The sequence below is a fragment of the Priceomyces carsonii genome (assembly GCF_900007245.1).
Source record: "Priceomyces carsonii strain CBS4050 genome assembly, scaffold: Debaryomyces_carsonii_scaffold_1, whole genome shotgun sequence".
NCBI lineage: Eukaryota > Fungi > Ascomycota > Pichiomycetes > Serinales > Debaryomycetaceae > Priceomyces > Priceomyces carsonii.
Genome location: NW_026946674.1, coordinates 1,685,984 through 1,711,791, shown reverse-complemented (window position 1 = coordinate 1,711,791; position 25,808 = coordinate 1,685,984). Strand labels below are relative to the sequence as shown.

Sequence of the window (25,808 nt, the reverse complement as noted above, 5' to 3'; positions counted from 1 at the left end):
TTGATCGATCGAAACAAAAAATTTCAACGATAAGGCTTATTGACCCGAAGAAGTAGCCACATATCAAGAAATGACTGAAGACGTTATAACATTCGTTACTGGTAATGCTAATAAACTTGCAGAAGTTGTTGCAATTTTATCTACTTGTAAATCCAAAGATGGAGAATCCAAAGTTGGCAAATTTAAAATCGTTAATAAATCGTTAGATCTAGATGAGGTTCAGGGATCGATTGATGAGGTAACTATACAGAAAGCGTCAAGTGCAGCCAAGATACTTAAAGGACCCGTATTGGTTGAAGATACTTGCTTAGGTTTCACTGCGTATAATAATTTACCTGGACCATACATTAAGTGGTTCGTTAAAGAAGTTGGATTAGATGGATTGAACAAGATGCTAAGCGCATTTGATGACAAAAGTGCAAGTGCCATCTGTACGTTTGGTTATTGCGAGGGCCCTGGTAAAGAGGTAAAATTGTTTCAAGGAATTACTAAAGGAAAAATAGTTCCCAGTAGAGGTCCAACACATTTCGGATGGGATTCTATATTTGAACCTGATGGGTTCTCGGAGACATATGCTGAATTAGACAAAACTACTAAGAATAGTATTTCACATAGATTTAAAGCTTTAAGCAAATTGAAAGAATTCTTGTCTTCTCCAGCTTAGAGCTATGAAAACCAGATGACAAGAGTACCAAATGTGTATGTACATTACATGAAAATAATAGACAAGCCGACTTCTATGTATTTAAAGAGAAGCTATAAAAAATATAGCTATTCGCTATTGAACATACCTCTGAGCTTCTCAAAGAGTCCTTTTTTCTTTTGCCTTTCTTTATTTCCTTTTTCACCGTGACTCGAGAGCGTATACAAATTATTTTCAGTCAGTTGTGGTGAAACTGACTTCGATGTCACAACATTTCCAAATCCGCCTCTTCCAACTGAAAATGACTTGTTTGAAGCAACAGCGTACAACTCGTTTTCTTTGGAATGGCCCAAAGGTCCATCGACATCCTGTAGCTTCCTTGAAAGTTTGGGATCATCATTATTAATCATATTACCGTAGCCACCCCGTCCAGTAGATATCTTGCTGGTATGCAATTCGGGAGTGCTTGATCCTTGAGCAACAAGTTTTGGAGACGGTTTCTCTTTTGATAATTTTATGTTACCTGCACCACCACGACCGGTAGAGTAATATACCTTTTTGTCCTTTTCGTTATGATTGACTCCTGTTGCAGATGTTACGGGTAATAATTCTGGTGATTTCAGTTCATTTTGGTTGCTGTCACTTCTTGCGGCGGAGGACTTTTGAATGTTACCAGCGCCACCTCTGCCGGTTGAATATGTCATGACTTTTTACCTGAAATTTATCACTAAATCTAATAGATCTATATGCAAAGGCAGTAGGCAGGTATTTCTTTCCTTTAAGCCATTAAAATACAGTTATGCTAGGGTCTGTTCTTTGTTACCTTCTTAAGTGATTAATTCTTGGAAATATTTTGGTCACGTTCGATTAGAGTAACATGGCAGAAAAACTGTTCGGAGTGAATTTAGCTTCGTGTAGATCGCATTTTTTTATTGTATTCTTTCAAAGATACCTATCTATACTATGATCCAGAGAGCCATCAGAAGTTAGACAAAGAGAGGCCAATTCATCAGGAAGGTCGTCTAACTTTGAATATATTATAGACTCTTGTGGCTTTTGTGTTTGCATTTCAGTTGGTCCATCATTTAATTGATTATCGTAGTTTCCGAAGAAGAATTCGTCCTCTAAATCGTTTTCCAATATAAACAATAAGGCACCGGTGAGATCATTATTGTTATTTAAATAATATAGTAAATCTGAGTCGTAACTCTCTACAGATAAGTTTGCTGTCAGGTGGTTCTTAGCGATATGCAAATTCGCAGCGAGGCTAGCGGATGACTTCAGAACATCCACTGAAGATATCTTTTTGTAAGCTAGGGCTTGGACCTTGTTGTACGAGTCTTTGGGTACTCCATTTCTTAAATGATTCCTTAGCCTCATCATATTTTCCCTAAGGTTCCACTTTGAATGTGATAGCATTTTTGAGAATTTAGGTGCGAACTTAAAGTGTGTTGAATCTCTTTCGCCCATGGCAGGCATCGTAGTGACTTTTATGGGAACTTCCTTTTTTACCTCAGAGAATTCTTTCAACAAATTGCTCTCTTGATTACTATTACTGAACCATCTACTCAGTATCGAGGCTCTTCGAAATGCAGATTGCAGATTCTTCACATCAGCGTGAACCGAGAGGACAGGTTGACAGTTTGATGGAGGGTTCGGTGGCTTACATTGAGGAATATACCTCCCATTAAACTCGGCAATATCCTTAACACTTAGATTTGACGTATCACACATTTTGAAAGAGTATCGCGAAGATGGTGAATTGCTTGTTTCTATAGTATCGAGAGTGGGATAAGTTACTTCTAAGCTTGTAAGATTTCCCGATTCATAGTTTTTTTGTCTTTTCGAAGAATTGCAGAAGGAAACAGACCTGCTCAATGTCTGTATACTTGTATTTATCGACAGCCTTGACCGTGTTGAAATAGTTGTGAATGTTCTCTTCAACGCTTTATTTGTAGCGGCCGGCTTCTTGAAACCATCAGCAGAAGTATCTTGCGCCATATAGACAAACTACAAAGAGAGAAGCGCTCTTTTCACTTTTTAATAAAGGATCATCAGCTTTTTAACCTATTCTTTATTGCAACATTTTGTTGCAAATTATGTATCACGAAATAACTTGCAACACATATAGCGCGATTCATATATAAGGAGATAGTTTAAAGCTCGACCTGTAGACCAGAAAAAATCAAATATTTCTACCTGCACTTCTTTCAGCTTCCTCGCTAGTGTGTCGGCTTTAAAACGTGATGCGAAGTGCCATCAAAGAGAAGAGCATTGCCTCCCCCAAGATAGAGAGAGTCGGAAATAATGCCGCTAAATAAGAGATCCTTTCAGGAATCTGGTGCAACCTAAATACGCCTGAGGGCGTCTAATACTGTTGCAATGATCCGGTATTGCTCCACTTTCCCTTTCGAAAGCTATACGCCTCTCAGGCGCTTTTGGCCTAGAAATAGTGGGGTCGCATATTGAGAGTGAGGCTCGGCAGGCATTATGTTTCTTGAAAAGCCAAGGATACATTGGTCGGTAATAAATCATAATAGTAATCCTTATTACGGTCGTTATCATCAGAATTGCAGTTATTACTTGCGAAATTGCTATAGTGCCTTCTTCGGAGTGCTAAGCAAGCTTATATCCGCGGCTTTGGTCTTATCTTACAGCGCAAACTAAAGTGGTAAAGTTATCGAAAGCGTTAAAAAGACGCGAATCTACAATGCTTCTACTGCTAACATGATCTTGGTAGCAATGTGGCTCAAAGCAGGTCCTCGATGCAAGCTACACCAGGAAATTTCAACATAACTAGTTAAATTACCTGCAAATGCAGCTCCCACCTGTATATAAAATAATTAAATTTGAAATGAGGGTTCGGAAGTTCAGTAAAAGGTCAAAAGAGCACTTCCCAAAATGAAATTTTAATCTGAAAGAGGAACGTTATCGAGTTGCACGTGATAAGGATCATCGATTGCTGCGGATTCTGGGTTCTATAAAGTACTTTAGTGAAAGGGACCGGAGAGTATATATTGGGGGAGTTCGCCGGCTCATATCCGTCAAAATTCAGTATTAAAGAATAGAAACTATAAAATGCAATTTATCAAAGTTTTAGCTTCATGTGTTTTCGCCGCTGCCACTGTTCAGGCTGCTTCTAACAGTACCTCATCAGAAGGTGCTGCTGCTGCTTTGACTAACAATGCCGGTACTTTAGCTGCTGGTGCTGCTGTTGTAGCAGCTGTCGCATTAATTTAATGTGACTACTTACTTTACTACCATTGTTTTATGTGTAGTGGACTAAATCTTGTTTTAACTATATTTGAACGTATACATATACCCTGTTTTAACTGTGAGGAGCTTTTATTTTTTAATTTGATCGTGCTATTATTGAATTTGTGATTTATTCGACTTTAATTTCTTTAATTGTGATGATTTTTATATAAGTAATTATGTATTCCCTAAATAAAAGGTTCTTTCGTTAATGGCAACTCTACTGTGAACCCTGAAAATTTTGGCAATCCAGATTCAGAGTGCGTCGTCTGCGAATAGGTTTTCGCTTATTTTTTGAAGTTTTTTTTCTCTTTCGAGACGTTTTGACATGAAAAGCTGCTGCAAGTTCTTTTTAACGGGAGAGCCGGCTTCAGTTTCACTCCCTTGAGTGATATTCTCTTTATCATTAAGAGAATGCGTTTTATGATAGTCTTCTTCGAAATTAAGTTCCGCTCTGCCATCTGAAAATGAAGCATCGAATGTATTTTCGCAGTCGTCAAAGAGTTTATACGTATTATTAGGGACCAGCTTTTTCTCATGTAGACTAGTAAGAGAGCCCGAAAGGACTGTATTCGAGCTATAGCTGTTTGTATTTTTGAAAAGCTCCGTTATTAGCTTATCTACCAAGCGGGTTTTTTTGAAACCGAACAAATCAATTTCTTGATTGATTCTGAAAAGAATTTTCATCAATTCTTGATTAAACTCCACTAATCTGATATAATTTGTCTCCGAAACATCTTCATTAATCGTCAAAGTTGGTATTTCTATCTTCTTTATCTTTAATTTTTTCAATTCTCGCAAAATACTATTTCGATATTGCATGGACTTCAGGTTTTGTATTACCTGGTTTTCAAAAGTCTGGTCATCGGTAGATAACTGGTTTATGATTTCATTAACTTTGTTGAATCTGCTGTCATTTAACTTAATGTTTGGCCGCCTTATTGGAGAAAGAGTGAAGATGCTATCGGCATAGTCATCTGATGCTGAAAAGTTATCCCCAATAACTTCAGAATCTTTTCTGCAATTCGCATTGCTAGAATCTCCAGATGTAAGTTGTAAATTCTCCATTAGAATATTATTTAGTTCACAGTCTAAGGAGTGTTCAAACTTCCCTTCTCCGTTACAAGATAAATCCATCGAGGAGGCAATTCACCGTACCCGTACAATTGAATTTAGAGTATCACAGATTATACCAATTAAGTCCACTAAAACCAAGGCGCCAAAATTTTGTTTGTGGTAAAAAGATTGCAATTAAAAGTGACGTTTTTTCAAATCACTAATTGAATATTTACTTAAACTACATTTGAATTGCATAATAAGGAGGAGTTAAAATATGTATTAAACATATTAAATTAATGAAAGTTCTTTAAAAATGAGTCACTTCTTGATATTACTGTATGAACAATAATATGTTGAAAGTCTTCCAATAAAAGCTGAATAATTGTATTATGAGACCTTCAGGGAAATGAAACACGCCCATGCACTTATATACGCCTGTTTTCCAATTTAATATTTTCATTATCATGTAGTTTTATATAGAAAATCGTTCTTGCACTCAGAACACATCAGGTAACCTTTCAATAACATAGGAATGGCCGCCTACACTCATTATGGGAATACCAGGAACTTTTCTTATTCTTCTTTTCAAATCAGCATCATTAGTGGCTACAATGTAGCATTTATGCTGAAGGACCCTATTAACAAGACAGTCATCAGCGTACGTGCCACCATGTGAACAAGTCAACCTTTTGATTCTAGGATCCTTAGCTAATTTCAATGCTATTCTATATTTCGGCCCAAGTTTCTCTAACTCTGCCATCACACAATCCGTTACCATTGGTATACATTTCGCATATAAAGCATCCATCAAACCTCTCACAATGTCTATCTTTTTCTGTATTGAAAAGTTGAAAAAATTTGTATCAATCAAAACTTGGTACGGCGGCTTTATGGCCTTATTATATTGGAAGAAAAGAGAAGAAGAAACCTGTGGAACTGATCTAGTAACTTCTGGGTCATCCTTCTGTGCAACTTGCTTTTCATTATTTTTTTTGATTCTTGGGTCTTTTGAGGTTATAGTACGTTTAACCTGAGCAAACTTTCTTGTTTTCTTAGCCTTACCCATAGCCTCTATTAACTTGTGTAGGTATAGCTTGACTAATGGTATAGTTTAGTATTAAGTTAAGAATGCTTGAGAATACTCGAATTTTTTTTTTTTTAAAATTTATTTTTTCACATGTAGAGAGCGATGAGATTCTCAGTAGTTATGATTATGATATAATTTTTAAGATAACCGCCTATAGGAACTATATATTAAAATGCATGTATTAATTGATAATGGAATGACTCACCTTTACCTTGTCCACGTTTCCAACTCAAAAGCTTTTGGTTCTGGAAATCAATTTCAAAAATTCTTGCTCTTCTGTCAAAATCTTTGATGAGATCAGTTTTCGCAGAGTCACCAGTGACACTGTTATAACATAACCATATTTTTCTACCCGACTTTTTATCTTCACTAAGTAGACATGCATCATTTTGATGTTCATGGCCAACGGAAACGACATTATATCCACAATTTATTATATCATCTCTGAAAGCTGCACTTGATTTGGAATTTAATTGATGCTTTTCATTATAAGAACCAACGAGTAAGAAGCTGCCAGCAGGTCTGAAATTGGGCAAAGGATAATGGAAAAATAGCAATTTAAATATATTCCCCAGTGACGATATATCGTTTTGTCTATACAAGTAGTTCATCTGAGACGGAGCTATTTTATGGTCCTGGGAATCAAGAACTGTGATTAAAGCATGAGGGTTATCGAGTGAAAGCTCGCCACCATCTTTGGCATCTAGGTTGAAAACTTTAAGATTATAGTTGGTTAACCCATGGATCTCTGATTTCTCCCGAACACTGATTGGAGGTAATTCATTGTAACAATTCGATAAACTCGATAAAAAATTCACAATATGTACCTTTTCATCTCTAAAATGAGGATTATTGAATTCGTCAGTATCTGATTCTCCGAAGGTAAAGACAAATGGTATGTTGCTTGCTAAAATGGGCAGCAATCCCTTAAGCATTGCTGATTTTGAATCGATCGATCGATACAAGTCTATCAAGTCCCCTGTTATGACGACTAGATCTATTTTTTCCTTTTCAATGATTTCTTTCATGAATTTCAACGTCCTCTCGTCAGATTTACAGTTAGCTTCATAGCATAATCCATCATTAAGTCCAAAATGTAAGTCGCTTACTTGAAGAATTTTATAATTCTCTTTTCTAGAAATAAGAGCGCCGTGGTTCTTCAAATTTGCAAACTCTTCCAATTTAGGACGTAATTTAACCTCCTCATCTTTAGATATCTTCAATAAAGATAAATGCACAGGTACAGGATTAGCAAAGTACAGTATACTGTCTTTATTATATTCCCAGTTTTCTCTAGCATCTTGCAATGCATTTGACCCGTATAAGACATTGATATCACGAATCAACGGTACGGCATTAAAGTTATTGTTCTCATCGAACGCAATCTTTTTCCATATGCGCATGCCGTACTTGAGCTCTAGCAGATGCTCTTTACTTGGACGTTCTGGTTGAATCCTAAAATCCTCCAAGTATTTCAGTACCTGATTTCCATATGGTACACTTTTCACAATTAAGAAATATTTAAATGGCCCATTCCATTTCTCGCTTTTGTTTAACTCAGGGTACACTTTATCATACCCGTCCGGAGTTTTACAGTATCTTCGAAAACACCGTATTATGGACGCGTCTCCTACTATTCTGTTAGAATTCATGATACTTAATAGATTCTGCTCAATGCTAATACTCTCAAGACCCATGCGATCACTCGGAGACTTTATGAAACTTAAAAAAAAGAGTAACACAACAGCCAATGATACAGTTTCAAGTAATATCAGTCTTCGACCCCTAAAATTCCGCCATAACAGAACCATCTTCATTCTCAAATATCACCAAGAATTTGTCAGCAACAAATATCTCAGTATCTACTCTGTATAGCTATGTTATAAATTTAAACTTTTATTGCTCAATTATTTACTACGATAGTTGAAGAAGTATGCCAATTATTTGCCCAATATATGACATTTTATTGTATCTATTGTGCCTAAGATATTACTGCTATATATAAATACATGCGCACTTTGATAATCTTCCGAATCGATTAACTCCAACAAAATCTTTACTATAGCTGAGATCAGCGCCTAAAATTTCATGCATAGAAAAAGGCGTAAAACTAATTTGGAAAACGAGGAGGAATAATATTATTTGGTTTAAGGAAAAAAGCCGATCTAGATTGTATAGACCTGGAAGCCCCCACCTAGTATAAGACACAGACGATGAATATCAATTAAGATGAAAAATTTCTACATCGTACCAGCAGAAAGAAAAAGCAATTTCAACTTTAATTAGTCATATGCCAAAAATAGAATGTACTAGTTGAATTTGTCCTCTTTCAACTTAGCCCGCGTAGTACTGTCACTAAACAATATAAAAAATAGTCAGTCCAAACTAAAGCCTTAAATATGTTTAGCAGCTTGATATTTAGACGTTGAGGAAGACTTTGGACGAGAGCTGCTAAGGCGGTGACGACACGCATTGCAGGTAGCGTGGGATCTGGAATGCGGAGCCAAAGCAGAGACGTACAAGCGCTGTACAGGACGCGTTGGACATGTACTTTTGACTATTACTGTCAAAAAACCTGTCTAGCTAATTTGACTCCGAACCGCATGCTTGTTTTACAATCTTCTCTTCAAGTATTTATTGCAGCAAGAGTATGCAAGTGCTATGAACTAGTAGAGCAGTTGCGAAGTACCCTGAGAAAAGCTAATGTCTCAATTAGAAAAATCATAGTCACGTGGTCTCACAACAATGTCCTATATCGGCGATATATTAGAACATCAAAAATTTTCGATTAGAGTTAAATTGACTTTGGGAGTATTTAGTTGTCTATCGAATAAGTAATTAAGAGACAATATGTCTAGCAAATTGAATATTTTGGTACCTGTGAAAAGGGTAATTGATTTTGCCATTAAACCGAGGATCAATAAAGCACACACCGGAGTTGAAACCAAAGGAGTGAAATTCAGCATCAATCCTTTCTGTGATATTGCATTGGAGGAGTCTTTGAGGATCAGAGAGAGACATAAGGGTTTAGTTGAGAAAATACACGCGGTATCTATTGGACCGACAAAGTCTCAAGACATTCTCAGAACGGCATTAGCCAAAGGTGCCGACACAACTTCTTTGATTGAAGTCGGAGACCAGGAAGTAGAACCCTTATCAGTGGCTAAGCTTTTACAGAAGGTTGTGGAGAAGGAAAAAAGCAATCTTGTAATTTTGGGTAAACAAGCAATTGATGACGATTTCAATCAGACAGGTCAAATGTTGGCTGGTTTGCTTAACTGGCCCCAGGCTACCAATGCATCGAAAGTCGAATTGGATGGAGATGTAGTGTCTGTAACAAGAGAGATAGATGGAGGATCTGACACTTTAAAAGCAAAATTGCCAATGATTATTACAACTGATTTAAGATTGAATGAGCCAAGATATGCTTCTTTGCCAAATATCATGAAGGCAAAAAAGAAACCTTTGGAGAAATTGAAGGCGAGTGACTTAGGTGTTGAGATTTCGAACAGGTTAGAAACATTAAAGGTTGAAGAGCCACCTGCTAGAGAGCCAGGTATAAAAGTAGACTCAGTTGACGAGTTTGTAGCCAAACTAAAGGAGCTTAAAGCAATCTAAAATGGTATTTCATATGCATTAAAATTCTCTAGTTAAGAACTTCATAAAAAAAATATTTGACTTACTTCTATGTAGATAATATTTACAGTATACAATATACAGATTTTCGAAATTGAGTCCGATCTATAATCATTTTATAGATTTCGTCATAACAGTCGATAGCATGACTACTTTATTGAAATCGGTCGAATTTCTCTCTAGAATTATAGATAAGAGGTATGGGCTGCTCGGTTCAAGGCCATTAATTGTTGGTGTGAGTGGGCCACAAGGTTCAGGAAAGACATATTTAACTGAGAAGGTGACGGACATATTATCTGAGAAGTATAAAGAACTCAACATTGTTCTGCTTCTGATGGATGATTTCTACTTAACGCATGAAGACCAATTAGAAGTCACCAAGAGCGCAGAATCAGATGATAACGAGTTATTACAAGGACGGGGATTACCAGGAACTCATGATTTAAAATTGGGTTTAAAAGTTTTAAGTCAATTGATTAATAGAGAAGCCCCCGTCGCAATTCCCAGATATAACAAGGCACTTTTTAACGGTGAAGGAGATAGAGAGCCTGATAAGACGAAGTGGAAAATACAAAATACTCCCGTAGATGTTGTCCTTTTTGAAGGTTGGTTTAATGGGTTCAAATCAATTTCGGATAACCAATTGAGGTTGAAATATTTAACTGCAGACTACTCTTCGGTATTGAAAAGATATAAGTTGTATCATTTACTTCAAATCAATCAAAACCTAATTCTGTACGAGAAAATCTGGTCTTTATTCGAAGTATTTATTTTCATACAAACTGACTCAGTGGAAAATGTGAACAAGTGGAGGATTGAGCAAGAGCATTGCTTGATCGAAAAGTCAGGAGCAGGCATGTCTGATTCAGAAGTGTTACATTTTGTTCAAAGATACCTACCGGTGTATGAGTTGTATTATGATCAAATGTGTGATCATGGACTAGAAGGGAAGACAAACTTAAAATTAGAGATTAATGAGCAAAGGAATCTCCTTGACTTTTCTATTCTATAATGCAGTCAGGCGCAATTTCCGCTTCTTGGTTACACCAGAATTTTTCTCCAGATCTGTGGAATTATCAGCAATGGTAGCGTTTGGGGTTGAGTTTGCTCCATTTTCTTTGAGTGTCAATATTTGGTAATCAAGTGAAAGCTTTCTATAGGAGTCGTTGAGCCCCACAACTTTTGGAAGAAGCAATTTTAAAAATTCTTTAATATTTTGGAGCTCATTAGAAATATGAGTGTGGTCATCGTTTCTTTCAGCCTTTGGTCCTTTAGATTTTCCTGTCGATTTGGTGCTACTAAGCTTTTGATCTTTTGCAATTAATTTGGACATGTCCTCCATTGATCCCTTTCCTTCATTGAATCCAGTGACTATCTTCTCATCAAGACCGCCTAATGCTAACATCATCAAACCTTGCTGACTCTGGTATGAATCAAGTGTGTTCCTCATTTCTTTTATTTGTGCTTGAAGCTTTTCGATGCCTTGATTAAACGTACTTTGAGGTATCAAAGATGCTGAAAACTGGCTAAAGACGTTTTCCATAACCAGTTTGAGTTTTGTTGACCGGTCTCGCTTTGACAAATCTTCGATCTGTGTGGCCTTGGTGGAGATCAGCTTCAATAAATCGTGTATCACATTGGGCTGGTACACCAAGTCTTGACAGTTCAGTTTTGAAGACCCCTTTATATCCCTTTGAATACCTATCAACGTGCCAATCAGTGCCTCTAGCTTATCCAATCTGGTACTCATGTCGCTATAAGAGTTCTGCAACAGCATACAGTTCTCCTTCAAAATTTGATTTACATCTTTCTTGACTGTTTCTTTTAACGTTATAGATTCTAATTCAAGTCTTGCTGCCCACTTAGATAAATTATTTTTGCTCTTCCCTAGATCTTCTTTCTGAATGTATGAAATATTTACCGCTTCATGCTCTATCAGCTCTAAGTCCCTAATCTCTCTCTTTGTTTCTTCATCCATTTCATCTTGTGTTCTTGACTTATGGCTAGTTGCAAGACTGTCGATACCAGACCTATCACGAGAAAATTCCGAGTCACTGCTGGAAAGGTCTGTCTCTTGATTATGAATGGATTCCAGCATGCTTTAGATTTCAGGAGGAACTCTCTATAAATTTAATGTTTGTTTTTTTTAGCAGTTCGTGAGTTTTGCAACAGCTAAATATCGAGATGGCCCGAACAATCTTTCGGCAAATGTATATAAAGAACAACAGAAAGTAAATAATAGACAATTAATACAATATGAGCGGACTTCAATCGTTCCTTTCAAGTAAGTGCATTTGATACAGACTCCATACGAAATATCTTACGCTTTTAGACATATACTGACTGTACCAGAAACTGTTCGAATAATTACGACTGATGCGAGGCTCTTCGAAGGGACACTAGAAGGATATGATAAATCGACTAATATAATACTTAACAACACGAAGGAGATCATTATATATTCTGAGGCAGAAGAAGAGAATCAAGAGCTAGAACTAGGCATTTATTTGATGAGAGGAGATGGTGTTGTGTGCATAGGTGAAGTAGATGATAATCAAGAAAAAATTGATTGGCTAAAAGTGAAAGGATCCACGTTAAAAAGTACGAGGAATACATTATGAACTATGTATAATAAGTTTTACGGCATTTAGCTGATGCGAATTGGATTACAATATAATAAAAAATCTATGTATGACACTTTAGACCAATCGATGAAGATTACGGCTAAGTTTTGAATTTTACATCTAATCATGCGTCCCTCACGGTTGAAATGTTAGCTTGCTTCATTTTGACAGCTAATTCCAATAAGTAATCCAAAGCTTCATTATAAACTTTAGCCTTCCAAACGTTTTCACCCCACACGTAAATCCCATGCCTTCTAACTAGTACGGCTGTTGCCCCAGGGTACTTTCTAATAGCTTCCTGTAAACTGTCTGTCAAATCTTCTTCTTGTGGAGTGTTTTCTATTATCGGGAGAACCAAAGTATCATGATATTGCATACTGCCCACTTTTTCAACTTTTTTAGTCTTCGGATTGAATTCAAGCTGGGGAAGAGCTTTGATTTGTTCAATGTGGGATATCTTGAATTCAACGTGATTACCCCAAAGCAACGTTGCCATAACGGCATTTTGAGAATGTGTATGAATACAGGCACCGGCGTCTCTCATCGTATAACAACTCATGAATAAAGGCGTACAAGCAGATGGCTTGTATTTGTAAGATTTTGTCAACTCTTTTGGACAATCGTTAGGTGTCCGTAACAACTTCTCATTAGGCAATTCGACTACGAACATTTCCCAGGGTTTCAACCGTTCTTTTTGAATACCAGACGGAGCTATATAGACCAAGTTAGGATTTTGACCCTCTACATCTCTGATAGATATACCTCCTCCTGTTCCAGTAACCCAGTTATTATCATAAAATAAGCGGCAAAGCTCACAGATCAAGCTTGCTGGATGCTCTGGATTATTCAAATCTAGCAACTTATCTTTCGTGATTGATTCGGAGATTAATTCACCTGGAATGCATTTGTTACAGAAGCAATTTGCTGACATGGCTGATTAGTTTTAGAATTCCTGCAAAAGATATCTGGTATTCCAATTGCATTGATCTTGCTAGTGAAAAAAAGGTTAAAGAGATTAAGCGTGCACATAATAAATTACGTACGTTCATATCGAGAAAAAGCCATACTTTTTAAGGATCTTAGTGAATTTTAAACCAGAACGATATCCAGACGGTTAGAGAACCATGGCAGGGCTAGAACAATCATTGTTTCAGCTCAAATTTACAGCTAAACAATTAAATAGACAGGCATCTAAAGCAGCAAAGGAGGAAACGCAAGAAAAAGCAAAGATTAAGAAAGCACTTACGCAGGGGAATAACGATATTGCACAGTTATATGCGCAGAACGCAATACGGAAAGCTAATGAGAGGGTCAACTTGTTACGATTAGCATCGAGGATAGATGCAGTTGCCTCTAGAGTTCAAACTGCAGTCACTATGAGGTCTGTGACTGGAAACATGACCCAAGTGATAAAGGGAATGGATCGCGCGTTACAAACTATGAACCTCGAGAGAATAGCGTTAGTCATGGACAAGTTTGAAAATCAATTCGAGGATCTTGATGCCTCCACCAGCTACTACGAAAGTACAACTAATAATGTCAATGCACTTACGACACCTCAGGATCAAGTTGACGAGTTGATGAACCAAGTTGCAGATGAAGCTGGCATAGAGATGAAGCAAGGTTTGAATGAAACAAAAGTAGAGATAGCAACTCCAGTATCCAATAACATTACTGAGGAAAAAGAGGATCAGCTAACCGAGCGATTAAGAGCTTTAAGGAATTGAAACTTGATATGCGCCTTCTTGTCTAATTCTTTTATTTTTAAATAAGTGAACTTCAGTAAGCTAGCGGAACCATAATAGCATGGGCATTTTTCTCTCTTATCCTTTCTATGGATAGTTTTAATATATAACTAATCATGTAACCAGTTTAAGTTGTGTGTCCTGTATGCAATGATGTTCCGAGACCCGGAGCAACCAATTGGATCTATGATGAAAGATATAAAGCAGAGATATATTTCTCCTTTTTTTGCTTGCGAATACTTTCCAATATATTTACTTTAAGACTCAATTCGAATCAACTTGACTGAGATTTCTTCAATTTTTTCAATTGACAGTATTAAAAGGTTTCAAATTTAAAATGCTTTCATCAACTTTAAAGTCATCAACTCGTAGTTTTGCTAAGAATGGTTTTAGATCAATTGGGGCCGTTAGAACCAAAGTTTCTTTGCCAGACTTAGATTGGGACTTTGATGCTTTAGAGCCATACATTTCTGCAGAGATTAATGAACTTCATTACACCAAACATCACCAAACATACGTCAATGGCTATAATACGGCTATTGAACAAGCAGCAGAAGCTAAAGCTAAGGGAGAGGTGAAAAAAACAATTGAATTGCAACAGAACATCAAATTCCACGGTGGAGGTTATACTAATCACTGCTTATTCTGGAAAAACTTGGCACCACAGAAGCAAGGAGGAGGTGAACCCCCATCAAGCGACTCTGAATTGGCCCAAAAAATTAAGGAACAATACGGTTCTCTCGATAATTTAAAGGCAATCACCAATTCTAAGTTAGCAGGTGTGCAAGGTTCTGGATGGGCTTTTATTGTCAAGAACAAAGAAAATGGTGGGGAGTTAGATGTTGTCCAAACATATAACCAGGACACTGTTACCGGTCCGTTAGTTCCGTTGGTTGCAATTGATGCATGGGAGCATGCATATTACTTACAATACAAGAATGTCAAGGCAGACTATTTCAAGGCCATCTGGAATGTTATCAACTGGAAAGAGGCTGAAAGAAGATTCTTGGTTAACTGATTTATGTATGACGCTATATATGTAGTGCTATCATATGAAATGAAGCGAATTTATGACTATTTATACTGATTTTAAAACGTAGCAACCCCTAACAAATGTGCCGCATTTTTGGCATCTACTGTTGTATTGTGCTCCTTCGAGTCATCTTCTGCATCGGGGTCATCGTTATCTTGTTCTTCATTTTTCTTTTTCTTCTCGTTATTCAAAGATCTAAAAGTCCTAGATGTCCAGGAATCTCCGCTTGCTGACTGCGATTGAGCAAGATTATGCTTCAAATTCGTAAGATTGTCCCTATTTAGTCTCGACAAACCACCCTTCTCATCAACTATTCTTATATCAAGCCTTATATTTTCGAGATGCTTCAAAATCTTCCTATGATGCTCAACCTTATTTAAAGTGTAATCTTTTAGCAATCTTTGGAATTTTTTTTCCGTATATTCTAAGACCTCCTTCTTTTCATAAATCATTTCACCAGATATTCTCTTGACTTGCAAGTTCAATGATTCTTCTGCTTTGGTTGCATATTCCAAAGACCTGATCGCCTCGTCAACTTTGATAGGATCTAAAGAAACTTTGCTTTTGATTTTAGCTGCCTGAGAATGTTTAGCTTGAGTATGTGCTTCAGCTTGCAGCAATTCTCTCATTATTAAGTATCTATTTGTTAAAGCTTCTTTTATTTCATAAAAATCATCTATCATGCTTTGTATCCCATCACCTAAGGTTCCCATATCATAAACGCATTCAATGAGAGTTAAATCTGAAAGAATCTGAGTTAATTTACCTAATTTCTCCCACATATTCTTCATACCTGGGTGTATGGTTTCGAATTGCGAAAGACAGTCCAACTTATTAGATAAGTCAAATATATAGATGGACAACTGCTTCTCGGCTTTTGACAGCCTATCTAAAGCTTTGTGCAATTTCTGACAGGACAAATAGGTTGATTTAATGAGAGGACGGAAATCAGCTAATTCTTCATATTGATCGTAAGGAAGTGCTAGCTGCTTTAATGTTTTTCGAACCAACCCGCTAGCTATCGATGTTTTTCTGTTTGTATTTATAATAGAGTAACCAAAATCATTTTCAATAAAAAAGACAAACTCTTCATCTCTTATAAGAATAGGGTTGGAAGTTATCCTATCGAACCACTCCTGCCATTCACTCATCAATTTTTTGATCTCCTCATCTCCTGAACCAGGATAAGACGTTGACGCCAGAGGTATGACAGGAACAAAAACCTCCATATTGGAAATAGCCAAGTATTTATTGAACTTGACCACTTCATTGTAGGTTCTACGGATGTCTTTATATTTTGCTTGTCGAAATCTGGGAAGTCCCTTAACAGCCGCGTCAAATTTCAATATAGGGTTACCTAACTTGTTTTTTTCAATAGCAGTCAATCGTATACTCATCTGATATTTGTTCGTAAATCTCTCAGGGAGCAATTTTTTCAACTCTTCCTCTGGAAGTAGTTCTTTATGTTCATTCTCATCACCTCTATCTTCTTCAACTGGCTGTGACTCTCTATTCTGAGATCCATTTGTAGTGGCAAGCAACGCTGGCTCAGTAATGGTTTCGTTTGCTTGAGCAAATGGATTATTATCCTCAAAATCATCAGGATTGAATGGTACAGAAGACGTCATGATTACGAATTCAACTTATTAACGCTTATTCTCAACAAATGCTGAATATATTGATATTAAAATAAGGACCCGCTTAGTTTCGTTTTTGTGTTACCTAGTTAATCTATGATGCAATAGATATTGCTAAGAAGTAAATATTGTGAAAAAGACATCATAATTTATGCAGCTATAGATCTATTAACAGAGCACTTTCCTCTGGGAGCTCACTACTATTCGGAGGTCGTTTGCTAGAATTGTTGGAGTGCTGATCACTATTATCAATCAGTTCCTCTTTTGAGTCATCATTACTACGTTCTGATTGTGATAGCAGCAGAGCAAGAATTTTATTGTCGTCATCAAAAAACTTTTGTAGCTCTTCGGGGACCACTATGTCGATGTTCTCATTGAAAATCTCAGATGACGCATATATTAAAATCATAGATTTACTTGCGTCCCTAGAAAAATCATAGACAGACTGCTGCACCCCTTCAAAGGCCATCGTCTCTAACAAGTAATCGTTGATTTCATTGTTCTTAGATAGGATTGCGTTAAAATGAATCCAATCCTCATCTTGAGTACTACGGCTCTTGTCCTTATAGAAGTATTCAGTATCTGACAAGATTACTCCTATCAAAAGGTAAGGTTCTGGTTGATCCTGCTGGGAAGAAATCATATCTAGGATATTCTCGTATTGGGTTATATCTAATTTCAAATACTGCTCATTTAGTCTTCCGAGTTTTTCGGAGAGATCTGATTTTTCTTGAAGAAGCTGTTCTTGAAGTCCCAGTAAATCTTCTTCCGCAGAAGAATCTTTCCCTTTTAGAAAAGAAATTGAAGCTTGTAAGAATCCTGGTACTCTTTTACCTTCGAATGAGTTCAATGCCATCATCTCTTTAGATATTTCATTTCTCTGACTAACAATATCTCTTCTTTTTTTATTCATATCCACCACAAGATTCGAATATTTTGAACTATATATTTGCGGGTAGAAGTACTCATGAAGGGTGAATGGGCCCGGTCCTACACCGTAACCTGAGTCTCCAAAAAGGGGAATGGTCAAAATAGGAGCTATTTCAACGAAGTTAATGTCTCCTAGAGTATCTTCATCAGTCCAAAACATAGCGTTGAGCGATTCATAAATTGTCCTCGTTCTAGCCTCGTGATCTATAGTAAGTACCGTCATCGAGTTTTTAACTTCATCCTGAACGCTTTGAACTACAGAATTAAACAAGTTGGTAATTCGTTTCTCAGATCCAAATATTGCCTCGTGGCTCTTGTTTAATGTAGCATAGAGTTTATCAAACAAGTCTTCAAACTCTTCAGCCCTACTATGAATCACTCCACCAGCATGTGGAATATTCAGTAGCAATCTCTTCGAACTTATAAATGACCTACTACTAAGACCATGTAAATATCCCAATAGTCTTTCTAATTCAACCACAAATTTATAGGAGCTGACTTTTGACAGCTCAATCGTGTCTGGAACATTAACCTCAGTTATATAATTAGGATTATACCACGTTTTATCATTTCCGAAGTCAAACTTGGCATTCGGTACCCACATCAGTACAAACTTGTCAACCTGTGACAATATTTGAAGAGCAGGGATTAAGTAATTCTCATAGCGCCCATTTTCACTAGGAAGAACTGTCGGAGGTTCTGAATCACCCCTCAAGAGCCTATTAGACATACTGTAAACCGACGTCTCGTCGTCATCCTCATCCTCGTCAGCTACATCTTGTTGGTAATTGCCTTCCGATCCAAAGGCAGGAAGATCTCGATGCTCAAAGTGATTCTGTTCGTCCAACCCCACTTTATCATAGCTACTCAAATCAGGGATCTCCAGAGGATTCAGTATTTCAATAGTGCTTTCATATTGCGACTTTCTTTGATCATCATTAGGATCATTCACTTCAATTGGATCTTCAAATAAATAAGCAATTGCCAGTTCCACGTCATTATTAGTTATATCAAGAGCTTTGACAGCTTGCTCTTCACTGAAGCCCATATCAGTGAGTTTGGATATCTCATTATGGTTCATATTCAAATATGTATTCCTTATATGTATTCTTTTTGGCCAGAATCATATCAGATGAATGTAGTATATAGCTTCTCATTTTGGTCAGAAAATTAAGTTTGATGACTCTTTAATCAGCCTTTCACCCAATTGACTAAGCAATATTCTACGCTTTGCTCAAAAGATGAGTATATAGCTGTGCGCTGCAGGTCATTCTACCTTCATACTGTAGAGCTTTCTAATACTTACAGATCGTAAAGCATATAACTTACATCGAAAGCCTTAGAGTAAAGAAAGAAACAATACAAATCATTAGAAATCCAATATTTAAGATACTTTAACTTAAAGAAGGCTTAGTCTTCTTTGAGCAAACAAAGGATAAGACATAGTTAGTCCACCTCTAACCTTTAACAAACCATGGCATGTTCTGGTTAAGGTATCATAGTTTCTAGGTCGTGTACTAAAGTAGTAAAGCCCATCTCCAAGGACGCATTTTTTTTTTCATTATCAGTGAAAAATACGTTAATAAAATTAGTCTTCAGAGGTACATGCTATACTTTTGGAGGGCTTTACGGAATAATAGAGCATTAGTGTCGAAGAATTTGTTTAGAATGTCCACAGCAACAAACGTGAATGTTATTACCAAGGGCTTGCAGAAGATGGGAATAGAGCAGCCTGATACCGTCAAAGATTCATATCCTGATTATAATGTAGTCGATGTATTTAGAAACTACATAACCAAAGAATTGGAGAGATTAACTGGAGTCGACAAGGGGCTTATATTTGAATGCTTGGATACTCCTTCTACGTTGGATAAGGGTGATCTTCTTGTCCCTATTCCTAGGCTCAGAATCAAAGGTATCAATCCTAAAGAAAAAGCTGTCGAATGGGCAGAAAGCTTTGACAAGGGGAAATTCTTAGGGGAAGTCAAGGCAGAAGGACCATTTTTGCAATTTTTTTTCAATCCCAGTCTCCTTTTCGATTTAGTCATTAAAGACAGTTTGACAAGAACTACAGAATATGGGTCATTACCCCTTGGTGTTGGCAAAAAGTTAGTTATTGAGTTTTCATCACCCAATATTGCAAAACCTTTCCATGCTGGGCATTTGAGATCGACTATAATAGGAGGCTTCTTGGCCAACTTATATGAGAAACTTGGTTGGGATGTTGAGAGAATCAACTATTTAGGAGACTGGGGTAAGCAGTTTGGAATATTGGCAGTTGGATTTGATAAGTACGGAGTAGAGGAAGAGTTTGAAAAGGATCCTATCAACCATTTATTTGAAATTTATGTGAAGGTTAACAAAGATATTGAAGCTGAAGGAGAAAATTCTCCAACTGATGCACAGGCTAGGGAATATTTCAAAAGAATGGAAGATGGCGATGAAAACGCATTGAAAAACTGGAAAAGATTTAGGGATCTTTCCATAAAGAAATACGTTGATACCTATGCTCGTCTTAATATCACATATGATACATACTCCGGTGAGTCTCAGGTTTCGCAATCATCAATGAAAGAAGTCACTAACATGTTTGCCAAAAAGGGTTTAATTCACGAGGACAGAGGTGCAAAACTTATTGATTTGACCAAATTTAACAAAAAATTGGGCAAATGTTTAGTCGAAAAATCCGATGGTACGTCCTTGTATTTGACTCGTGATGTTGGCGAAGCAATTAAGCGTTACGAGACATATAAATTTGATAAAATGATTTACGTGATTGCCAGTCAACAAGATTTACATGTCGCACAATTTTTTGAAATATTGAAGCAGATGGGCTTGCCTTGGGCAAAGAACTTAGAGCATGTCAATTTCGGTATGGTTTTAGGTATGTCAACAAGAAAGGGCACTGTCGTTTTCTTGGATAACATTTTGGAAGAGACTAAAGAAAAGATGCATGATGTCATGAAGAAAAATGAGTCAAAATATGCTCAAATTGAGGATCCAGACAAGATTGCTGACCTCGTTGGTATATCAGCAGTCATGATTCAAGATATGCAATCGAAGCGTATTAACAACTACGAGTTCAAGTGGGACCGAATGACTTCATTCGAAGGTGACACTGGTCCCTACTTACAATATGCTCACTCACGTTTGAGTTCTGTTGAAAGAAAAGCTGGTATCGAAAAGTCTAAATTGCTCGAAGCAGATTTCAGCTTATTATCGGAGCCATGTGCCATTGCCTTGATCAGAATCTTGGCACAGTACCCAGATGTTCTTAAAAGAGCACTGAAGACAAACGAGCCGTCCAATATTGTCACCTATCTTTTCAATATGACACATGTAGTTTCACAATGTTATGATATATTGTGGGTCGCAGGTCAAAAAGAAGAATTGGCTACTGCTAGATTGGCCTTGTATGCATCTGCCAAACAAGTGTTGTACAACGGAATGACCTTGCTAGGTCTCACTCCAGTTGAAAGAATGTGAATTACTATAATGCTCTATACTATGTCGATTTATAGATAAATATTAATTTATTGCAGTTCTGTTCATTTTTACTGGATTCAGAACCTAAAATTGAGATTAGAAAGATAAATGAAAATTTAGAGATTTTGTCTCCATTTCAAATTTATAAATTTATTGGAAACACCTGAGAAGAGAGTTACAATTCAAGCGGTTACTTTACCACTCGGGCCATCATGAACAACTCTGGGGGCAATCCAGCGTTATCGGACGAAGAAATAGCGGATACAATATATCGTATCAGTAAATTCAAGGTCTCAGAGTTGAAGGATTTAGCCAGATCGATGGAACTAAGGTTGACAGGAAAGAAGCAAGAAATTAGTGATCGAATAGTGTATTTTTTTCAACAAGGAAGACAAGCGAATGATAATTTCAGGTTGATAAGTGTAAGAACGCTAGTTTTGAAGAAAGTGAATCATGATCCATTACCACCCTTCCTGGATCTTTACAACTCTGTGAGGACTGGAGCTTATGCATTTACTGATATTATTAATCAATATTCGAAGAGCTCGGTGCCAAAAGATGTATGTGTTTCTGGAAATGAATCAATCGCATATAAGGGACATTCCGTATACTTCAAACAGAGCCCTTTTTACACAATAATACGGCAAGTTCATGGAGGTCCCCAAGCTGCATTTCCAGCTAAGGGAAGAAGTGTCTGTGAGTATAACTTTGTTTTGACTCCAGAGGAGAACGAATTTTTAAGGTCCAAGAATAACAGAATTAAATTTTATCTTTTATGTGGTGTACAAAGTAACAAATCACCTTCTTCAACTGAAGCTCCCTTACAATTTCCAAATCCGCTAGAACTTCATGTGAATGGTAGGCTTTTAAAGGAAAATGTGAAAGGAATAAAAGGTAGACCTGGGACGGCTAAGCCAGCAGATATTACTTTGTACATCAAAGGCAACCCGAGGGCGAATAAGATCCAAATGGTGTACACAACTTCTAGTGAAACCTATTTATTATACCTTTTCATTGTTGACTCAATACCTTGCAAAGAACTTGTTCAAAAAATAATGACCAAACCCCACATACATAAAGAGTCTACGATTTCAAAAATACGAAATCAAAGTTCGTTGGATGAAGATGACGACATCGTAGTATCTACTTCATCAGTCACTTTACGAGATCCATTATCGTATACCAAAATGAAATATCCTACCCAATCTATATATTGTACACATACAGAATGCTTTGATGGTCTTACTTTCCTAGAATCTCAATTACAGATACCTACATGGAGTTGTCCCCATTGTCAGCAAGCGATTAAAATAGAGGATTTGGCTATCTCAGACTATTTCCTTGAAATCCTAAATTCGGTGCCGAGTGACGTTGATCATGTCATCGTAGCTGAAGATGGAACATGGAAAGTCGAGGAGAACAATTCTGATACACGGAGCCAGACTCCGGATACCCACATCAAAACGGAAAAGCATATTTCCAAAGAACCAAGCGTCATCCCTGAAGGTGTCGAAGTAGTTTCAATTGATAGCGAAAGTGACGATGACTCTCCCTCAGCTACAGCAGATGCAAACAACTCAAGTTCTCGAATCAACTCACAAAAGGAGTATAGCAACTCTGCAAACTATTCAATACCGGCAATCCTGAGAGATATTGCTCATAGTCTGGGGCCACCTGTACATGTCTCTGGTAATGAAAACCAATGGAATCCGAATGGTAACATTATTAATGGCATGTCTCCGAACGAATATCCTCATGGGTCTCTCAGTTCGCTTTCTATGCCTCCGACATTCAATCTTCCTTTGCCAATCTTGAATCAACAACTTCCAATCATGTCTTCCCTGTTTTCCATTCCGCCTCGGGCTAGTTCTAGTCAACAATACGGAAGCTATGTAGGTAGAGGACCTATCATACAGGAACGAAATCAAAACGAGAATGAAGACACTGACAGTATGGACACTGAAGACGAGATACCAATATCTCAGGGCCATAAGATACGATCATCCACATCTCGTATTCCTGTCGTAGAAAGTACACCTGATTCCCAAAGCTCAGCTTCAGATCTGCACCATCAACCCAAAGAATCTTTTGCCATTGGAGTTAACTCAGGATTCGGAACTAAATTTCTTCCAAATATCGAAAGCCAAGGACAACTGTTAGATTTAAGCCAAAAGAATAACTCGAGCATGACAACCTCTGACCTTCCCTCAATGATGGAACCCACTGCGGCAGTTAATGAACACCGTAGTGGATCGTCTGTTACTTCGGTATATAATAGCGAGGTTAGCCCAGGAAATCATGCACAAAATCCGGAGAATAACAATAACGGGACCAACGAAAAAAATAATAGACCCACTTACTCTAGTCCAAATAATGTCTATCCTGAAGGAATGAAGGACAGGCTCGCATATCAAGACTCGCATAGAATACAACAGAGAGAACAATATGAGAAGCATTTACAGATGAAAAATCAATTTCAACAAAGCTTACTTAGACGAACCCGAAATCAGGACAATCATGATGATCCTCAATCGTTGGATCGAACTATTCCTCACGCTGAGACAAGTTTTCGAAATAACCTGAATGAGTTGATTGATATACCTTTCCAATCCTCGAATGACGGAAATCTGGAGTCACCTTATCCTTCATCAATACTACAGAGAAGCAAAAGCCAAAATGAAATTGCAACTGCTTCAGTGACATCTAATGAACAGGAAGAGCACCAGCAAGCTCATCCTGGGATGAGATATTCTAAGCTGGCTTTTGATCTCTTGAGTGAAGCTAGAAGAGTATCTGACAGTTCTTCCGCGCCAGCACTGAAGAAACAAAAGTTAGTGGAAGACTTAAATGGTAACAATAGAGTTTCTGCTCTTAATCTGCCTCAAGCACAGTCTGTATCACCTCTCAATTCGAAGATTGGTACAATGGCACTAGTCACTCCGAGGCCCAATCGCAGGATGCAGAAAAATTCAGAAGAGACCACATAAGAGCGTAACGGTGATGAAAGCAAACTTTCAAGGCAAACACGAATTGTAATTATGTATTCAAATATTAAAGCAAATTTTTTTTAGGACGATATATAATACAGTCTAATTTTCATACCAAAATCTATAAAGGACTCGGGCCCAAGTAATCTTCCTTTATACTACCAATAGCATATATCTCATTTACATCAGTTCTTGTACCTACAATCTTTAGTCTCACTCTAGAACCTTTTTCGATATTTTCGTCGGGACTGACATAGGCAGGAGGATTCGAAGATGGATTGAATCTCATATCTGAAGGTATCAAATGAGTACTCACAAAGACAGATAAGGGACCGACATCAGCGAAAAATCCCATTTTATTTACTGTTGTCACCACCGCATCGACCACTTCACCTTTGAAAGGCTTCCACACAACTGCCCTATATTTGACTTCAAACTCTGCCATTCCTGATCCTGGTATAATTTTTCCTTTTCCAACATCAATATTCATGCAATCAAGTACACATACAATGTAGCCAAATTGACCTGTGCATGTTCCTTCAACATCGCTCAATAACTTGTCTCTCAAATATTGATCCATTTGAGGACCAAAATAAGATGGATGCAATGTGAGATTCAAAGATAGGTCCTTCAAGAAAAACATGTCAAAATTCCTGGTCTGTCGTTAATCGCTGGCAAGAACAATAATGCTGGAGAACGTCTATTGTCGGAGCCGTTCAATTAATTTTGACAATTTTCTTTTGAAACTTAAAATTGAAAAAAAAAAGCAAAAAATTAACAAAGCTGACCTTTAGACCTATAATTTGAGATTTAGAACTGAAGACTATGAAACCTTAGTTGATATGGATGTATTATGAAAGTCTCAGTTTTTTTCCAATCTTCGACATAGTTGGAAATCGAATATTCAAAACTTTATGTTGCGACATTTTATAAAAATGTCGAGCGACATTTATCGATAGTCGAATTGCACAATTTTTTCATCACTTGAAAGTTGATTTGTCTTTTCTTCAGTAGCAGTAAATATGTCTCAAAGGATAGGTAACTCTGTTGTCGCCTTAACTAGAGTGTGGCATCATGTTGACATAGCAGCGGACAGCAGAACATTGGGACGAGTGGCTGCGAGCATAGCACTCACTCTTCAAGGGAAGCATAAACCAACGTATTCGCCAAATAGAGACCACGGTGATTATGTGGTCGTTACAAACTGCAGTCATTTGAAGGTAACTGGTAATAAGATGCAAGATAAGACATATTGGTCTCATAATACTCGTCCTGGATCTTTAAAATTGATACCAATGGAGAGAATGATCGCAAATAAAGGTTATGGTGAAGTGCTCGCTAGAGCTGTGAAAGGTATGATACCTAAAAACAAACTTAGATTGGCTAGAATGGATAGGTTGAAGGTTTTTGATGGTGATGAGCATCCGTACAAAGAAAATTTGATAGCATTTGCCGATGAGACTAAAGATATGACGGAGAAATTGGAACAGTTGAACAAAAGAGAGTCTGAAATGGCACAACTTCGTGAGAAATACTTGAAGAATTAGTTTATAAGACTTTTGATACAGCCTAGTTACTTCTCAGTCGCTAGACTTTGTAAATAGAAAAACTATAGTACGAGAATCTAAACTTGTAATTTTTATTTAACTAAATTCAACTATTCGAATGTTGATATTTAAATTTTTT

At 37.2% G+C, this 25,808-nt stretch overlaps 18 protein-coding genes across 18 annotated transcripts; 8 read left to right on the top strand and 10 right to left on the bottom strand.

Moving 5' to 3' along the window:
* Positions 1–70: 70 nt before the first annotated feature.
* On the top strand, positions 71–664 carry HAM1 (nucleoside triphosphate pyrophosphohydrolase; the record flags this gene model as incomplete). The annotated part of the gene is made up of 1 exon (XM_062956882.1): positions 71–664. One exon carries the CDS (start codon positions 71–73, stop codon positions 662–664), a length of 594 nt encoding a protein of 197 aa, XP_062807779.1.
* A 107-nt stretch (positions 665–771) lies between these two features.
* Positions 772–1,347, bottom strand: PRCAT00000954001 (uncharacterized protein; the record flags this gene model as incomplete). Its single annotated transcript, XM_062956881.1, has 1 exon — positions 772–1,347. The coding sequence occupies one exon, from the start codon at positions 1,345–1,347 to the stop codon at positions 772–774; it is 576 nt and encodes a 191-aa protein (XP_062807778.1).
* Positions 1,348–1,585: 238 nt separating this feature from the next.
* On the bottom strand, positions 1,586–2,644 carry PRCAT00000953001 (uncharacterized protein; the record flags this gene model as incomplete). Its single annotated transcript, XM_062956880.1, has 1 exon — positions 1,586–2,644. One exon carries the CDS (start codon positions 2,642–2,644, stop codon positions 1,586–1,588), a length of 1,059 nt encoding a protein of 352 aa, XP_062807777.1.
* A 1,509-nt stretch (positions 2,645–4,153) lies between these two features.
* PRCAT00000952001 (uncharacterized protein) lies at positions 4,154–5,035 on the bottom strand (the record flags this gene model as incomplete). The annotated part of the gene is made up of 1 exon (XM_062956879.1): positions 4,154–5,035. One exon carries the CDS (start codon positions 5,033–5,035, stop codon positions 4,154–4,156), a length of 882 nt encoding a protein of 293 aa, XP_062807776.1.
* A 418-nt stretch (positions 5,036–5,453) lies between these two features.
* Positions 5,454–6,023, bottom strand: PRCAT00000951001 (rRNA-processing protein; the record flags this gene model as incomplete). The annotated part of the gene is made up of 1 exon (XM_062956877.1): positions 5,454–6,023. The coding sequence occupies one exon, from the start codon at positions 6,021–6,023 to the stop codon at positions 5,454–5,456; it is 570 nt and encodes a 189-aa protein (XP_062807775.1).
* Positions 6,024–6,211: 188 nt separating this feature from the next.
* On the bottom strand, positions 6,212–7,861 carry PRCAT00000950001 (uncharacterized protein; the record flags this gene model as incomplete). Its single annotated transcript, XM_062956876.1, has 1 exon — positions 6,212–7,861. One exon carries the CDS (start codon positions 7,859–7,861, stop codon positions 6,212–6,214), a length of 1,650 nt encoding a protein of 549 aa, XP_062807774.1.
* Positions 7,862–8,894: 1,033 nt separating this feature from the next.
* PRCAT00000949001 (uncharacterized protein) lies at positions 8,895–9,662 on the top strand (the record flags this gene model as incomplete). Its single annotated transcript, XM_062956875.1, has 1 exon — positions 8,895–9,662. One exon carries the CDS (start codon positions 8,895–8,897, stop codon positions 9,660–9,662), a length of 768 nt encoding a protein of 255 aa, XP_062807773.1.
* Positions 9,663–10,686: 1,024 nt separating this feature from the next.
* Positions 10,687–11,778, bottom strand: PRCAT00000947001 (uncharacterized protein; the record flags this gene model as incomplete). The annotated part of the gene is made up of 1 exon (XM_062956874.1): positions 10,687–11,778. The coding sequence occupies one exon, from the start codon at positions 11,776–11,778 to the stop codon at positions 10,687–10,689; it is 1,092 nt and encodes a 363-aa protein (XP_062807772.1).
* Positions 11,779–12,190: 412 nt separating this feature from the next.
* PRCAT00000946001 (U4/U6-U5 snRNP complex subunit) lies at positions 12,191–12,301 on the top strand (the record flags this gene model as incomplete). The annotated part of the gene is made up of 1 exon (XM_062956873.1): positions 12,191–12,301. One exon carries the CDS (start codon positions 12,191–12,193, stop codon positions 12,299–12,301), a length of 111 nt encoding a protein of 36 aa, XP_062807771.1.
* A 127-nt stretch (positions 12,302–12,428) lies between these two features.
* On the bottom strand, positions 12,429–13,235 carry PRCAT00000945001 (methylthioribulose 1-phosphate dehydratase; the record flags this gene model as incomplete). Its single annotated transcript, XM_062956872.1, has 1 exon — positions 12,429–13,235. The coding sequence occupies one exon, from the start codon at positions 13,233–13,235 to the stop codon at positions 12,429–12,431; it is 807 nt and encodes a 268-aa protein (XP_062807770.1).
* Positions 13,236–13,428: 193 nt separating this feature from the next.
* PRCAT00000944001 (uncharacterized protein) lies at positions 13,429–14,031 on the top strand (the record flags this gene model as incomplete). Its single annotated transcript, XM_062956871.1, has 1 exon — positions 13,429–14,031. One exon carries the CDS (start codon positions 13,429–13,431, stop codon positions 14,029–14,031), a length of 603 nt encoding a protein of 200 aa, XP_062807769.1.
* A 355-nt stretch (positions 14,032–14,386) lies between these two features.
* Positions 14,387–15,067, top strand: SOD2 (superoxide dismutase; the record flags this gene model as incomplete). The annotated part of the gene is made up of 1 exon (XM_062956870.1): positions 14,387–15,067. One exon carries the CDS (start codon positions 14,387–14,389, stop codon positions 15,065–15,067), a length of 681 nt encoding a protein of 226 aa, XP_062807768.1.
* Positions 15,068–15,138: 71 nt separating this feature from the next.
* VPS17 (retromer subunit) lies at positions 15,139–16,710 on the bottom strand (the record flags this gene model as incomplete). The annotated part of the gene is made up of 1 exon (XM_062956869.1): positions 15,139–16,710. The coding sequence occupies one exon, from the start codon at positions 16,708–16,710 to the stop codon at positions 15,139–15,141; it is 1,572 nt and encodes a 523-aa protein (XP_062807767.1).
* A 166-nt stretch (positions 16,711–16,876) lies between these two features.
* Positions 16,877–18,730, bottom strand: PRCAT00000941001 (uncharacterized protein; the record flags this gene model as incomplete). Its single annotated transcript, XM_062956868.1, has 1 exon — positions 16,877–18,730. One exon carries the CDS (start codon positions 18,728–18,730, stop codon positions 16,877–16,879), a length of 1,854 nt encoding a protein of 617 aa, XP_062807766.1.
* A 524-nt stretch (positions 18,731–19,254) lies between these two features.
* Positions 19,255–21,135, top strand: PRCAT00000940001 (arginine--tRNA ligase; the record flags this gene model as incomplete). Its single annotated transcript, XM_062956866.1, has 1 exon — positions 19,255–21,135. One exon carries the CDS (start codon positions 19,255–19,257, stop codon positions 21,133–21,135), a length of 1,881 nt encoding a protein of 626 aa, XP_062807765.1.
* Positions 21,136–21,347: 212 nt separating this feature from the next.
* Positions 21,348–24,122, top strand: SIZ1 (SUMO ligase; the record flags this gene model as incomplete). The annotated part of the gene is made up of 1 exon (XM_062956865.1): positions 21,348–24,122. One exon carries the CDS (start codon positions 21,348–21,350, stop codon positions 24,120–24,122), a length of 2,775 nt encoding a protein of 924 aa, XP_062807764.1.
* A 121-nt stretch (positions 24,123–24,243) lies between these two features.
* RPB7 (DNA-directed RNA polymerase II subunit) lies at positions 24,244–24,765 on the bottom strand (the record flags this gene model as incomplete). The annotated part of the gene is made up of 1 exon (XM_062956864.1): positions 24,244–24,765. One exon carries the CDS (start codon positions 24,763–24,765, stop codon positions 24,244–24,246), a length of 522 nt encoding a protein of 173 aa, XP_062807763.1.
* Positions 24,766–25,144: 379 nt separating this feature from the next.
* On the top strand, positions 25,145–25,669 carry PRCAT00000937001 (mitochondrial 54S ribosomal protein uL13m; the record flags this gene model as incomplete). Its single annotated transcript, XM_062956863.1, has 1 exon — positions 25,145–25,669. The coding sequence occupies one exon, from the start codon at positions 25,145–25,147 to the stop codon at positions 25,667–25,669; it is 525 nt and encodes a 174-aa protein (XP_062807762.1).
* Between the last annotated feature and the right edge of the window lie 139 nt (positions 25,670–25,808).